The sequence below is a fragment of the Mandrillus leucophaeus genome, unplaced genomic scaffold (assembly GCF_000951045.1).
Source record: "Mandrillus leucophaeus isolate KB7577 unplaced genomic scaffold, Mleu.le_1.0 Scaffold401, whole genome shotgun sequence".
NCBI classification, from domain to species: Eukaryota; Metazoa; Chordata; class Mammalia; order Primates; family Cercopithecidae; genus Mandrillus; species Mandrillus leucophaeus.
This window is the reverse complement of record NW_012104266.1, coordinates 1,786,551-1,800,038: the sequence shown is the minus strand read 5'-3', so window position 1 is coordinate 1,800,038 and position 13,488 is coordinate 1,786,551. Positions and strand designations below refer to the sequence as shown.

The following is a 13,488-nucleotide window of genomic DNA, read 5'->3' as shown; positions in this document are numbered from 1 at the left end:
AAAAAAAAAAAAAAAAAAAAGGTAATTCACTTCTATTTGACATAAGGTATACATGATGTAGAATGGTGGGTGAAAGTATTGACAAAGTTGTGGCAAACAGAGAAAGGTTACAAAAGCTATGCTGAAGAGTTTAGACTGTAGTCAATCAGCAGTGACTCCCTAAAGGTCTCAGAGATAGAAAGAGGGATGCTTCTTGGTCACAAAGAGTCTAACTGTGTATCAAAAATGGCCAGACAAACTTTTGAAGCAACAGCTATATTGCAAAATTTGTTGGTACATACTATTTATTAAATGAGAAGTCTCAAAATCTTTCTGCTAGGACTTCAGTGATTCATATGTATATACATATATTTTTACATATATGCATACATACCATACCTGCATGCGTATGTACATACATACATGTGTGTACACAAACACTATGTAGAGTATATTATCTCTATCAGTCAAAGTGGCTAATAGAGTCTACAAAGAAAAAACTGTAGCCTACATACTCAGCAAATTAATTCCCCCACAGGTTTCAATCTTAATTTATCATAAAACTTATGCTCCTAGAGGATACAACAATAGAACAAATACAGATATAAAGATAACCAAAGGCAAAGGCCCATGGAAACTGAAGAACCATAGTTCATCTATTTTCTTATTCTTTTTTGAGACGGAGTCTTGCTCTGTCACCAGGCTGGAGTGCAGTGGTGCAATCTCAGCTTACCGCAACCTCTGCCTCCTGGGTTCAAGCGATTCCCCTGCCTCAGCCTCCCAAGTAGCTGGGATTACAGGCATGCACCATCACACCCAGCTAATTTTTTGTGTTTTAGTAGAGACGGGGTTTCACCACGTTGGTCAAGATGGTCTCATCTCCTGACCTCGTGATCCGCCCACCACGGCCTCCCAAAGTGCTGGGATTACAGGCGTGAGCAACCACACCTGGCCCTATTTTCTTTAAAAGACCTATTTATTCTTCTCCCAAGTCACCATTTTGTTAATATTTATTAAGTATCTTCTGTCACAAGTGCCGGCTCAATCTCCACAAAAGTTGTATGTCCAAGCACAAGCATAACACATTTCTGTTTCATTTGCAACCTCGGAAAAAGGCATGCTGATTTAACATAAATGACCAAGGAAATATGATCAACACAATTGCCTATATGTGGTACTACAGCATTTAATACCTATCATCAAAAAATAAACTACATGCTAATAGTTTTATTTAAACTTGCTCAAAATAAAAAGTTAAAGTATGAGAGTTTTATCTACCTGAGAAAGATCAATGAAATGATTGGCTTCTGCCATCACCTTCACTCGGAAGTTTGTGCCATCATCTGGACTCAGGGCATAACAGAACACCTGAAAGGCAGTACATGGCATATTTAATAGCATTGGCTCAAATCTTTCCAAAAGACACTGGGTTTCCATGCCTCATGACAAACCAACATTGTGAGTTTTTTTCTTTTTTAAACAAATAGTGATTCTAGAGATACACTAGTCTTACCTCAAATTTATCAGGATTGTGCATGCCTGGAATAGACTGCATGAGGTGAGAAGTAGGATGATTCCCAAAGTCGGAACTCACATATCCTACACGCAGCCGACCATCACTGAGCTTCAAGTCTTTTGGATGTTCATATGGTGGTTTATGAAGTACATTAATCTATCAACAGAATCCAATGCTTGTTAGTAAAATCTACACATATATTTTCATCTAGGAAAACTGACGAAAAACACACCAAACCAAACCTCACACCTGTTGAAAAAGGTCTGCCCAGAGCATTTAGTTGACATTGCCAGAGAGATGCAACCTCAGCACTTCATGTAATATGCTTCATACTTTGACGTGCTCCTGAAATCTATAAAGCACAAGCAAATCCCAGCACTCTGGGAAGCCAAGGAGGCATATCACTTGAGGTCAGGAGTTTGAGACCAGCCTGGCCAACACAGTGAAATCCCGTCTCTACTGAAAAAAGAAAAAAGAAAAAAAAAAAAAAACCCCACAAAAATTAGCTGGGTGTGGTGACACGTGCTTGTAGTCCCAGCTACCTGGGAGGCTGAAGTGGGAGAATCGCCTGAACCCAGGAGGTGGAGGTTGCAGTGAGCCGCACTCCAGCCAGGGCAACAGAGCAAGACCCTGTCTCAAAAAAAAAAGTGTGAGCAAATCTAAAACTTGTAGGTATGAAGCAGTATGGACAGAGCATGATAAACCCTCCAGCATTTTAGAAAATTCTATGGGGAAACATTTTCTAAAAACAAAATTACGGCTGGGGGCAGTGACTCATGCCTATAATCCCAGCACTTTGGGAGGCTGAGGCAGGCGTATCACCTGGGGTCAGGAGTTCGAGACCAGCCTAGCATGGCAAAGCCCCATCTCTACTAAAAATACAAAAATTAGCCGGGCATGGTGGCACACACCTGTAATCCTAGCTACTCGGGAGGCTGAGGCACAAGAATTGCTTTAACCTGGGAGACAGAGGTTGCAGTGAGCTGAGATGGCACCACCGCACTGCAGTCTGGGTGAAAGAGAGAGACTCTGTCTCAAAATTAAAAAAAAAAAAAGCACACCTAGCACTCCAATCTATCATCCAACCCTTGATCCAATCCTTGATCAAGTAGTGCTCTAATTCTCAAAGGTGAATACAAAATACCAAGCACTCCATTAAACATGATGGCTTGCCAGGCGCAGTGGCTCACACCCATAATCCCAGCACTTTGGCAGGGCAAGGTGGGCAGATCGCTTGAGCCCAGAGGTTCGAGACCAGCTTGGGCAATATAGCAAAACCCCATCTCTACAAAAAATACAAAATTAGGTGTGGTGGCATGCGCCTGTAGTCCCAGCTACTCGGGAGGCTGAGGTGGGAGGATCACCTAAGCTCAGGGAGGTCGAGGCTGCAGTGAGCCATAATCACACCACTGCACTCCAGCCTGGGCAACAGAGCGAGACCCTGTCTCAAAAACAAGAAAAAAAAAAAAAAAGATAAAAGAAAAAAAAATTATGGCTTTCAAGTTAAAGGACAGTACCATCAGTCTATTGTTAGTGTTTAAGTGAAGGAGTTAAGGATTGCATCTTAGGAAGTACAGGGGGTTATACTCAGGACACAATGGAAAGGGTTCTGAAGTGGCTCACAAGTTTTATTTCTCAATTTGGGTGGTGTTCACTTTATAATCATTCATTAATCCACAGATTTGATTTGCACAGTTTTCTGTATTTGTGTTTTAGTTTACAACAAAAAGATTAAAAGAAAAGAATCACACCTTATCTAAGCACAGGTTGCCATGCCTCTCAGCAATAGCCTTCCTGAAGCCATGAGAAAGAGGATATAGCATACTATGATGAGGATGCACAGAAGGCAACCTATTCTTCTCTAACTGGTCAGCCACAATACTGACCAACTTCTTCATTCGTTCATCATAGTCTGTCCAATCACAGACAATCTAGAGAAAGCAAAAAGAAGTTATTATCCAGAAAGCCCTATCCCAGGATTTAATATTTGGTATGTCTTTGGCCTAAAGTAATGTCAGATAGCCTATTAAAAATACTATTTCCAGTCAGGCTTGTATTCTTATGGTACATAACAATTAAAAAGCTATTACAACACTGAGAGCCAATTACTGGCCTGTTATTCTTTACCTGCAGGCAATGAGCCAAGTTACAATAAGCATCAGGAAAATCAGGCTTAAGTTTCAGAGCCGTGCGGTAAGAAGCTATAGCCTCTGGAATATTCCCTGAATCCTGGAAAATAAATAAAGCAGGATGGTAAAAAGTTTCCAAAACTTAAATTTTAGGTGTTAAATTGCACATATTATAATAAACAGTAGTACCTTATGAATGGAAGCCAGATTGCTATGCGCATCTGCAAATGCAGGATTAATTTGGATGGCACGCGTATAACACTGCAAGGCTCCCTGAACATCCTGCATCTCCTTTAGAGTGTTTCCCATATTAGAGTAGGCATCAGCAAAGGTAGGACTGATTCTAAAAGAGAAGCCCAAGGTTTTATTTCTCCAATACAAAAATCTTTAACCCACTGTAATGCTAACTTATTCTGTTGTTATTTAAAGCCATTTTAGCATCTGCAATGTGCCAAATGTCAAACATTTTTAAATTAAGAATAATTTTAAAAATAAGGCTGTCAGTGTCTCTTACCGAATAGCCTCCTTATAATGCATCAGAGCTTCCTGCAGTTTTCCCTGCTGCTGCAGTACACTTGCTAAATTTGAATGGGCAGCAGCAAACTCTGGGAAGACCTATAGAGTCAAGATCATAACTGAGGTTAAAAAATTTGCTAAAGCAGCAGTAATAACTCACCACAACCTTAAGAACTTTGCTCAAGTACGTTTACATCCCTAAACTTGTCTCTACCTTTTCCAAGTCTATTCATTCTCAAATTCTACCTCTTCCTCTATTTTATACCTCTTCTTGTTTCAAACATAATGAGGTACACCTCTTCTGCTCTTAGTTTATCCTGACCACCTGACTCCAACACCACTGAGATCTCTCTCTGCTAAACTCCTACCGTATCTACTAACCACTACCATACAGCCATCAGGCACTAAGATTATATACTTATCAGTAACTTCTCTTGAACTGTGGGTTAATGTTTAATTTTTTTGTACAGATCTTATCCACAGAATAATGAACTCTGAATGCAGGGATTTTCTGGAATGTCACATAGGGCCTCACATCATACCTTAGGTACTCAATTACTATTTCAATGAATAATCCTCTTGTAAATGATTCAACCACTATTTTTACAAAAGAGGTGGATGATGGTAAACTTAACTGCTTTCCCTCTACTATCACGCTAAATACCCAGCTACGCCACCCTCACATACTTCTAATGCTTTACGATACAAGCGAACTGCCTCTTCAATGTTTCCCTGTTCTCGTTTGATATTGGCTAGGTTATTCAGAGAGTCTGCATGGGTGGGACATAGACGGAGAGCTGTATTATAACAATCTTCTGCTTCGGCAACCTAGAAAACAAAACAAAGTCTTCAAAAACTGTAGAGAATCATAAAGCCTCCACTGATACTATTCTAATAATTGCTTAATTAAGCCTAATGGCTGGTAATGCTACAGAAAATTGATATTTTTTGGTATTCTTACCCTCAACCAAAACTCTAAAGTAAACCAATATACCATCTCAATACTTGTACAAAAGACTTTCATTTTTTGCTGTTTTTCGGTTTTTGTGATTTTCTGAGACAGAGTCTTCTGTTGCCCAGGCTGGAGTGCTGTGGCACAATCACGGCTCACTGCAGCTTCAACCTCCCAGGACTCAATCGATCCTCCCACCTCGGCCTCCCAAGAAGCTGGGACTACAGGTGCACGCCACCATGCCCAGTTAATTTTTGTATTTCTTGTAGAGACAGGGTTTCGTCATGTTGCCTAGGCTGGTCTCGAAACCCTAGGCTCAAGCAATCCTCCCATCTCAGCCTCCCAAAGTGCTGGCATTACAAGTGTGAGCCGCCACACCTGGCCAGAAAAGACTCTTAATCCTACCAGATAACAAATAGAATGAGTAAAAATCCTTACACTGCCCTTCTCTTTGAGAGCATTGGCTAAGTTGCAGTAAGCATCAGGGAAATGTGGTTGTAGTTCGATAGCCCGCCTGTAGGTGTCTATTGCCAGATCTATCAGGCCTTGCTCATAGTATACACAAGCCAGGTTGCCATGCACCACTGCATGATTCGGACTCAAACTTAGGGCACGAAGGTAAGCTGCCACAGCTCTGTAAATGAACACACACACACACACACACAAAAAAAATGTAACTCATTCTTAATGGATGGCTTGTTACAACTCATTCAAGCTGTACTATATCAAAATATATCAAGTCTTTGTAATTACATAATTCATGCTGTATTATATTTTAACCTCAAACCAAAATCATACCTTTATAAAATGTGTCTTTACAGTGAGAAATTTTGTACTCCCACATAAAAAATAGGCTGTCCTTTCACAACAACAACAAAAAGTTAAAAGTCAGGATTTACTGTGCTTTCTAAATCAGGTCAAAGGAATAATTTAGTCTAAGAAAAAACCACTTCAACCATTTTACAATTAAAAAATTTCAACTGAACTCCCAATGAGAATGGCTTTGAGGAAAGCCAACAACAAAAACTCAGGCAATGAACACCTATAAATAAAAGGCAACACAGCAGACATGGGCAGGGAACAACGTACTAGAAAAGGCAAATGTGTTTCAATTGACTATTGTCATCATTTCGGTCCAAATTATCAAGTGTCAATACAACAAAGATTCAAGAAAATTTATTAAACAGAACATTCTCTCACCTGTCAAAAATGCGTGCCTCTTTCAAGACATTTCCTAAATTGATATAAGCATCCAGAAAGTTTGGGTCAAGGGTGACAGCCTAAAAATTTCAGGACAGTTGGTTACTCACAGCAAGTTAGGATTTCACCAGATCAACTTCCCAATTACAGTGTTTTTACTCCAAGGTCCTTGCAGAGTTTCAATTACATTTCATTTTAATAAACCAATGATTTATTTAGTGCCTTCTCATTACTTTTACAAACCTCAATATTATCAAAGTAACTTCTCATGCCTCATGTTCTCAGGAGCAAAATGGGTCCTGAACAGAAAAATTTAAAATGGGCCTGCTCCAATTTCATTAAACTGAATACTTCTAATGATTGGCCCTATTTTATTCACAATTACACCAGTTTAACTCTTATGAAAAAATAGTGGCAAAAGAGGCAGCAAATTCTTACTGAAAAGGAAAATATATACCTCAGTTGTATGCATAGAACTACATGCTCAGCAAGACCTTATTAAGACATGCAATTAGCGCTGTATATACAGTAAGATACAATACTTCAAGGAAATACTAACTAACCATTAAACGGTGTCATTCAAATAGCTGTCATGTTGTCTAGCGCAGTGATTCTCAACCCTGGCAGTATATTAAGAATTTACCTCCTAGAAGAGGTACCTAGGCTCTATCACAGGCCAGTTAAATCAGACCCTCTGAAGATAGAGTCAGGATATCCAGATCTTTTATAAGCTCCTCATGCGTAACCAAGGAAGAGAACCACTGATCAAGAAAGATACTCCTACAGGATGGTAAACGTAAACTTTAATCAAAACATCAGCCGGGTGCAGTGGCTCACACCTGTAATCCCAACACTTTGGGAGGCCAAGGCAGGCGGACCACTTGAGGTCAGGAGTTCAAGACCAGCCTGGCCAACATGGTGAAACTCCACCTCTACTAAAAACACAAAAATTACCCAGGCGTGGTGATGTGCAACTGTAGTCCCAGCTACTCGGGAGGCTGAGGCATGAGAATGGCTTGAACCCGAGAAGCAGAGGTTACAGTGGGCCAAGATCATGCCACTGCACTACAGCCTGGGCAACAGAGCAAGACTGTATCTCAAAAAAAAAAAAAAAAAAAAAAAAAAACACACACCAAAAAGGTATTTGATTAAGACACTGAGTATGTTTATTAAAGATTGATAAAGAACACTTCATCTGCTGGGCGCACTGGCTCATGCCTGTAATCCCAGCACTTTGGGAGGCCAAGGCAGGCAGATCACTTGAGGCCCGGGGTTCAAGACCAGCCTGGCCAACATGGCGAAATCGCGTCTCTACTAAAAAAAAAAAAAAAAAAAAAATTAGCCAGGCATGGTGGCTAACACCTGTAATCCCAGCTACTCGGGAGGCTGAGGCAGGAGAACTGCTTGAACCTGGGAGGCGGAGGCTGCAGTGAGCCGAGATCGTGCCACTGCACTCTAGCCTGGGCAACAGAGTGAGACTCTGTCTCAAAAAAAATAAAGAACACTTCATCTTCACTCAGATGACAACTCTGTAGTAAATAGTGTGATGCATTTAATTTAGATTGTCTATAGTGATAGATGTCCACTCCAAAAACTTTTAAACTTTATAATAGAAACGTCTAAACACATACAAAAATAGAGGAATACCCAAGTCTCCATTATCCATTTTCAACAATTCATATATCATGTTTGATCTTATTTAATCTATACTCCAACTTACTCCCCCTCTTCGCAGATCATTTTGAAGCAAAACCCAGACATATTCCATTCGAAAATATTTCAGTATGTATCTCAGGGACAACACAAGAAGCTTTTTCCTCCCAACCTAACCACAATACCATTATCATACTTAACAAACAAAAAAAGACAGCAATTCCTTCATATTAAATATCGGCTGGGCGTAGTGGCTCATGCCTGTAATCCCAGCACTTTGGGAGGCCGAGGCAGGCCAACTGCCTTAGCTCAGGAGTTTAAGACCTGGGCAACATGGCAAAACCCCGTCTCTACTAAAAATACAAAAAGTTAGCCGGGCGTGATGGCGCATGCCTGTAGTCCCACCTACTCTGGAAGCTGAGGCAAGTGAATCCCTTGAGCCCGGGAGGTGAAAGTTGCAGTGAGCCAAGATCACACCGCTGCACTCCAGCCTGGGCGACAGAGTAAGACCCTGTCTCAAAAAATAATAATAATAATGATAATTCCATTCAGTGGTCCAATTTCTCATCGAGTCAGGATCCAAATAAGACCCATATAATTTGTCAATGTGCCTCTCTTTCTTTTAATCCTTTAAAAGTTTATTTATTTATTTATTTTTGGAGGTGGAGTGTCACTCACTCTGTCGCCCAGGCTGGAGTGCAGTGGCACAATCCTGGCTCACTGCAACCTCCTCCTCCCAAGTTCAGACAGTTCTCCTGCCTCAGCCTCCTGAGTAGCTGGGATTATAGGCACCCAGCTTTTTTTTTTCTTTTGTATTTTTAGTAGAGATGGGGTTTCACCATCTTGGCCAGGCTGGTCTCAAACTCCTGATCTCAAGTGATCCACCTGCCTCAGCCTCTCAAAGTGCTGGGATTACAGGGGTGAGCCACCACACCCAGCCTAAAGTTTAATTTAAATCTCCATTTTTATTACTACAATTTGTTGAAGTAAGGTCAGCTTCCCAAAGTTTGAATTTTGCTGACTGCATCCCTATGGCGTCCTTTAACATGTTTCCTGTCCCGTATGTCTCCTATAAATTGGTAGGTAGAACAAGAAGCTTAATTAGGTTTGTGTTCTTTTCTCTTTTTGCAAGACTACTTCACCAGTGAAATTGTTTATCACAAGGTACTTAATATCTGATTATATCTCGTTTTTGTCACTGAGAAATGCTTTATTTATTTTTTTTTTTTATTTTTTTTTGAGATGGAGTCTTGCTCTGTCACCCAGGTTGGAGGGCAATGGCGCAATCTTGGCTCACTGCAACCTCCGCCTCCCAGGTTCAAGCGATTCGCCTGCCTCCGCCTCTCGGGTAGCTGGGATTACAGGCTCCTGTCACCATGCCCAGCTAATTTTTGTATTTTTAGTAGAGACCGGGTTTCACCATGTTGGCCAGTCTGGTCTCAAACTCCTGACCTCAGGTGATCCGCCCACCATAGCCTCCCAAAGTGCTGGGATTACAGGCATGAGCCACCACGTCCGGCCTAAATGCTTTAACTATTAATGATGATACTCTATCATTCCTTCTTCACTTATTAGCTAGAATGCTTTTATAAAGAGAAGCTTCCCCCATCAACTATTAGGTTACTCTATGGTCCAGTTCATACAGGAAAGGGAAGACAAATGCTTTATACTTTTAATTTTTAAATTTAAAGTTGACATGTAATTGTGTATATTTATGGCATACAATGTGATGGTTTGATCCATGTATACATTTTAGAAATATTCAACCAAGCTAATTAACATATCCATCACCTATTTTCTGTGGTTGAGGACATTAAAAACCTATTCTTTTTGCAATTTTGAAATATACATGATTAACAACTGTGGTCACCATGTAGTACTATAGATCACTAAAACTTATTCCTCCAGTCTAACTGAAACTTTGTGCACTTTGACCAATATCTCCCTTTTCCCCATCCCTCCTCCACCCCCCAAGCCTCACCACCTTTCTACTGTTTCTATGAAATCACCTTTTTCAGATTCCACAAATACGTGATATAATACAGTATCTAACTTTCTGTGCCTGGTTTATTTCACTTAGTATAAAGCACAGGTAACAAAAGCAAAAATATGCAATGAGATTGCATCAAACTAAAAAGCTTCTGCACGGTAAAGGAAACAATTACACAGCGTGAATAGGCAACCCCTGGGTTAGGAGATTTGCAAACTATACATCTGATAAAGGGATAAGGAACTCAACTCAGTAGCAAATACACCCATTAAACTACAGGCAAAGGATCTAAACAGACATTTCTCAAAAGAAGAGGTACAGGCCAGGCACAGTGGCTCATGTCTGTAATCCCATCACTTTGGGAGGTCAGGATGGGAGGTTTGAGCTCAGGAGTTTGAGGTTGCAATGAGCTATTATGACGCCACTGCACTCCAGCCTGGGCAACAGAGCAGGATCTCATCTCAAAAAAAAAAAAAAAAAGTCAAGTAAGATACATAAAAACTATGCTCAACATCACTAATCATCAAGGAAATGCAAAATAAAACCATGAGTTAGCATCTCACACTTGTTAGTATAGCTATCATCAAAAGGATGAATAATAACAAGTATTAGTGAGGATGTAAAGAAAGGGAAGCCTTGTAACTGATGGGGGAAGTATAAACTGGTAAAGCCGTTTTGGGAACTAGTATAGAGGTTCCTCAAACACTTTATTCTTCTCTTTTTAACCAGTTTTCCAATTAATTGCTCCTTAATATATATATAAGTCTTCCAAAGGTGACCAATGAATGTTTTAGCATAATTATGAGCTCATAGATTTAAACATATTTGGTAAGCTGTAGTATATTTCAGTTATTATTCTTATTGATGCTCAAGTCTCCATCTTTATCTTTAGCCAGTGGGAGCCTCCTCAAGTTGCTTCCTGAGTCCTTTTGACACAAAGTAGTATGTCAAAGCTTCCTTGCTTTTTGGTATGACCAGACACTCCAAAACATTTTTTAAATTTCCTGCCCCAGACTTGGAATCTGCCTTTTCACCAAGAAGCCCTGCTCCTTTAAAGCCCACTTATAAAAATCATTTTTAATTACTAAAGTACATTTTTTTTGAGACAGGGTCTCACTCCGTCGCCCAGGCTGGAGTGCAGTGTGGCATGATCACAGCTCACTGCAGACTCAAACTCCCAAGCTCAGGTGATCCTCCCATCTCAGCCTCCCCAGTAGCTGTGACTACAGGCGTGCGCCACCATGCGTGGCTACTTTTTGTATTTTCTGTAGAGACAGGGTCTCACTACGTTGCCCAGGCTGGTCTCAAACTACTAAGCTCAAGTAGTCCTCCTACCTCAGCCTCCCAAAGTGCTGGTTACAGGTGTGAGCCACTGTACACAGCCTAAAGTACATTTTCAACACAAAACTGGAAACTGCCATACCATGTACTATCCAGGAAACACTGCAATAAAGATGTTCCTCAACTTAGGATGGGGTTATGTCCCAATACACCCATCATAAGTTGAAAATACCTTAAGTCGAAATGCATTTAAAACACTTACTGAACATCCTAGCTTAGCCTAAATTTTTTTTTTTTTTTTTTTTTTTTTGAGACAGGGTCTCACTTTGTCACCCAGGCTGGAGTGCAGTGGTGCAATCTTGGCTCACTGCAACCTCCAGCTCCCAGGCCCAAGCAATCTTCCCACCTCAGCCCTGCAAATGGCTGGGACTACAGGAGCACACCACCACACCCAGCTAAAATTTTTGTAGAGACAGGGTCTCGTTATGTTGTCCAGGCTGGTCTTCAACTCCTAAGTTCAAGCAATCTGCCCTCGGCTTCCCAAAGCACTGGGATCACAGGTATGAGCTACCGCACCTGGCCCACCTAGCCTCATTTTAAACATGCTCAGAACACATTAGTCTACAGTTGGGCAAAATTATCTAATACAAAGCCCTTTTTTAAAACTTTAATATGAGTTTTATTTTAATTCCAACATTTATTTTAGGTTCGGGGTACACATGCAGGTTTGTTACATGGGTAAATTGTGTCACAGCAATTTGGTATACAAATGATTTTGTCCATCAGGTAGTGAACACAGTACCCGGTGAGTAGTTTTTGTACCCTCACACTCCTCCCACCCTCCATCCTCAAGTAAGCCCCGCTGTCTATTGTTCCCCTTTCTGTCCATGTGTACCCAATGCTTAGCTCCCACTTGTGAGTACGTGCAGTATTTGGTTTTCTGTTCCTGCGTTAATTCACTTAGGATAATAACCTCCAGCTGCGTCCATGCTGCTGCAAAGGACATGATTTCATTTGTGATGGCTACATGGTATTCCATGGCATATATGTACCACATTTTCTTTAGCCCACCATTGACGGGCATCTAGGCTGATTCCATGTCTTTGCTATTGTGAAGTGATGAACATACGCATGCATGTGTCTTTATGGTACCTTTTTATTTTTTAATCTTAGAGACAGGGTCTCACTCTGTCACTCAGGCTAAGTACAGTGGCATGGTCATAGCTCACTACAGCCTCAAACTCCTGGGCTCAAGTGATCCTCCTGCCTCAGCCTCCTTCCTATTTTATAATAGTGTGTTGGGCATCTCATGTAATTTACTGAATCTTGTACTGAAAGGGAAAACCAGAATGGCTACATGGGTACTCAAAGTACAATTTCTATTGTGTATCTCTTTTGCACCACTGTCAAGTTGAAAAAATATTTAAGTCAAGTCATTGTTCTCTGTAAGTCACATACTGCCTATACTGCCAGAGAAACAAAGATATAATGTGACTGGTTAACACCTATTATTTAGTTCTAGTAAAAACACTACACACGTAAGCACTTCAAAAATACCAATTATTAATTTAATGACTAACCTTTTCAAAGTGATGAATTGCAAGCCAAATTTCCCCTTGTGCATTGAAAACACAGCCAAGATTACTCCAAGCTACTGCAAAGTTCGGTTGCGTCTCAATTGCTTTCAAATAACATGCCTTAGGAGGGGTTAATGAAAGAAGATGGGAGGGAAAGGAGGTAAAGGGAAAGGGGAAAATTTGTAAAGGGAAAAAAAAAAGATTGGGGGGAGGGGGGAAGAAGGTGATATCATTATTCCTTCTCTGACCAGCCAAAAGTGACCCTGCAGCATAGGCTCGCTTGCGCCAAAACTAATGCGCTGCCACAGCTGGCTGCTCCTGCGCCTGCGCCACCAGAACCCAAGTGCAAACCACCATGTTCAGTTCTGCCAATCAAAGACCAACCCTTACACTGGGACTTAACTAGGAAGTCAGGTGCTATAAGGCTCTATGCTGGAGTTCCCTTACCCAAACAACTACTGGCCCTTGTCATGTTTTCAAGTGCTATCTAGAGGGCACAACTTGAGGCCGAGTTTTCCTACCCCCACTGTTTCCCAAAGTGTGTTCTATGAGGTGTTAAGAGGTATGGCTGAAAAAAAGGGAGTTCATGATCAAATAAATTAGGAAAACGGCTTTCTTTACTGGACTTCCCTAAGCCTTTAATAGTATAACAGGGTTCCCTGAACTTAGTTGACCATGGAACTCTTCTTTCATTG

General features: G+C 40.9%; 1 protein-coding gene across 2 annotated transcripts in view; it reads right to left on the bottom strand.

Moving 5' to 3' along the window:
• OGT (O-linked N-acetylglucosamine (GlcNAc) transferase) overlaps window positions 1-13,488 on the bottom strand; it is a 42,541-nt gene that overhangs the window by 14,889 nt on the left and 14,164 nt on the right. For both annotated transcript variants that reach the window (XM_011992070.1, XM_011992071.1), the window contains exons 5-14: window positions 12,797-12,913; window positions 6,293-6,372; window positions 5,531-5,726; window positions 4,828-4,968; window positions 4,139-4,239; window positions 3,814-3,967; window positions 3,623-3,724; window positions 3,247-3,426; window positions 1,493-1,651; window positions 1,258-1,347 (exon numbers count right to left, since the gene is read on the bottom strand). In XM_011992070.1, the coding sequence (XP_011847460.1) occupies window positions 1,258-1,347; window positions 1,493-1,651; window positions 3,247-3,426; window positions 3,623-3,724; window positions 3,814-3,967; window positions 4,139-4,239; window positions 4,828-4,968; window positions 5,531-5,726; window positions 6,293-6,372; window positions 12,797-12,913 (1,320 nt within the window). The remainder of the gene's footprint in view (window positions 1-1,257; window positions 1,348-1,492; window positions 1,652-3,246; window positions 3,427-3,622; window positions 3,725-3,813; window positions 3,968-4,138; window positions 4,240-4,827; window positions 4,969-5,530; window positions 5,727-6,292; window positions 6,373-12,796; window positions 12,914-13,488) is intronic.